General features: G+C 51.4%; 1 protein-coding gene across 1 annotated transcript; it reads right to left on the reverse strand.

Annotated features, from left to right (window-relative positions):
- Positions 1–503: 503 nt before the first annotated feature.
- LOC101575365 (dnaJ homolog subfamily C member 24-like) lies at positions 504–1,740 on the reverse strand. Its single transcript, XM_023700563.1, has 2 exons — positions 1,371–1,740; positions 504–1,270 (listed from the first exon to the last, which is right to left on the reverse strand). The coding sequence occupies exons 1-2, from the start codon at positions 1,713–1,715 to the stop codon at positions 1,145–1,147; spliced, it is 471 nt and encodes a 156-aa protein (XP_023556331.1). The 5' UTR covers positions 1,716–1,740; the 3' UTR covers positions 504–1,144.
- Between the last annotated feature and the right edge of the window lie 6 nt (positions 1,741–1,746).

A 1,746-nucleotide genomic window follows, 5' to 3' on the forward strand; every position in this document is an offset into this window, starting at 1 on the left:
CTACATTAGCTGCTTTAATCACATTCTTTTCAAAAGTGTCAATAATGTGACTTAGCCATTCAAGTGCCCCATCAGAAAAGCACCACCCGATTCAAATTTCACAATGATTCTTCAACTCTATTGTGTTTTTCAGTCTTCTTGACTTTACTATCACTATTTTCTAGACCATGGTTATGGTACTTTATGCAAATAAAGCCCCTCAGAAAAGCACAGTGGTATATGCTAGCACACTAACACAAGTACTGCATGCTTCTGGCAGAGGGAGCTGCCTTGAAGCTCTGTCTGATCCTGGCAAAACACAATGCGTGACACACTCTTGGCTCACGCAAGTGGGGTTTTGCTTGTTTCATTTTTACAGAACGGAATCACACTCAGGACCTTGCGCTTGCCAGGCAGGTGCTCATGGTGTTGAGCTATATTCCTGGTCCCTCATACAAGTCTTTTCAAGCCAAATTTTCAACTTAACAGGCAAAGTTCTGAACACCAAGCAGACTTTTTGGCAAATCTTTCTGTTCAAATGGTGGAGTTTGGGCTCTGGAGTCATTCAACAAGGGAGGCAGCACTGTACACAGAAGTAAGGAAACACTGCCAGGGCAGGGTAGTCCCCGGCGCCACGTGATTACCGTCTGTGCCATCAGCCCAGAGGTGATTCCTAACACAGGGAGGGAGAGGCCAATCTCAAGGTTCTGGAATAAGAAAGGGAAGCAGCTACTTGAGATTGAGCTTCCACTCTTCACACTGCACTTGGAGATGCAGGGCGCTTCCCCGGCTGCTGCCTCCCCTTCTCTACCCGAATGCGCAGGTCGCCTCCGCCGGGCCACCCTCCTGCAGCTGGTAAGTCTCTCAGATCAGAACCCAAGTCTCTGTGAAGGAATCCACAGCACCACAGTGAACACAACAGGAAACAGCCTCATTTCAAAAAGAAAATTCTTGTTTTCCAAGGAGCAAACAAAAGTTTTCAGACACCAATCCATAAAATGCAAATTGTAATTGAAGTTTTTCCTTTTGCAGTCTATAAATACCAGTTCTAAGTGAAGCAGCTCATTCCTATTACTCTGCGGTGGCCCTGGAGGACTCTGGAAGCCTGCTTGGCCTCTCCTGGAGGACAGGGCCGGGCTCCACACAACCTCCACCGTGGCCCAGCTCAGCTGTTGTGAAGGAGCTCCACCATCAGCGAGCACGTGTCACAGGGAACCAGGCCCGTGGCTGCCACCTCCTGCTCACAAATGCTGTATGTGCCACCACACCGGCAGCTCAGAGAGAAAGAACGCTCATCGGGCGACGGCTCCAGCGGCTCCCCGGGTCCTGGCGCGCGCACGCACGCACGCACGCACGCAGAGAACGGCACGGCGCGGCCCTCGGCCTCTCACGGCGCCTCCTTTGCTGCCAGAGTCATCTTCGTTCCAAGACATTTCTTCCAGATACACGTGTGCATGTACTGGTCCCACACTTCTGAGCTCATCTTCGTGCCGCTGCAGGTCGTACTCCTTCCTCAACTCTTCATTCCCCAGAACCTTCCAGGCCTGGCCCACCTCAATGAACTTCTGTCGATGCTCCTCCAGCGTCTCTGCCGGTGTGGCTGTGCTCTGCTTGTCAGGGTGATACATTAATAGGAGTTTCTGATACTTCTGTTTTAAGTCTGACACATCGGCAGACGGGTCCGCCCCCAGGACGCCATACCAATCCTTCTTTGGCATCTGCTCCCTCGCCATCATCCCTCGAGCTACGAGCGGGTTTTCTCAGATC

Source organism: Octodon degus, unplaced genomic scaffold (assembly GCF_000260255.1).
Source record: "Octodon degus isolate 3935 unplaced genomic scaffold, OctDeg1.0 scaffold00124, whole genome shotgun sequence".
Taxonomy (NCBI): Eukaryota; Metazoa; Chordata; class Mammalia; order Rodentia; family Octodontidae; genus Octodon; species Octodon degus.

Excerpts from the sequence above, each read along its gene's own strand:
- LOC101575365 (XM_023700563.1), bottom strand. The coding sequence starts at position 1,715 with ATGATGGCGAGGGAGCAGATGCCAAAGAAGGATTGGTATGGCGTCCTG. Across the intron at positions 1,271-1,370 it reads CTGGCAGCAAAGGAGGCGCC|CGTTCTTTCTCTCTGAGCTG; the intron begins GTGAGAGGCCGA and ends TCGCCCGATGAG.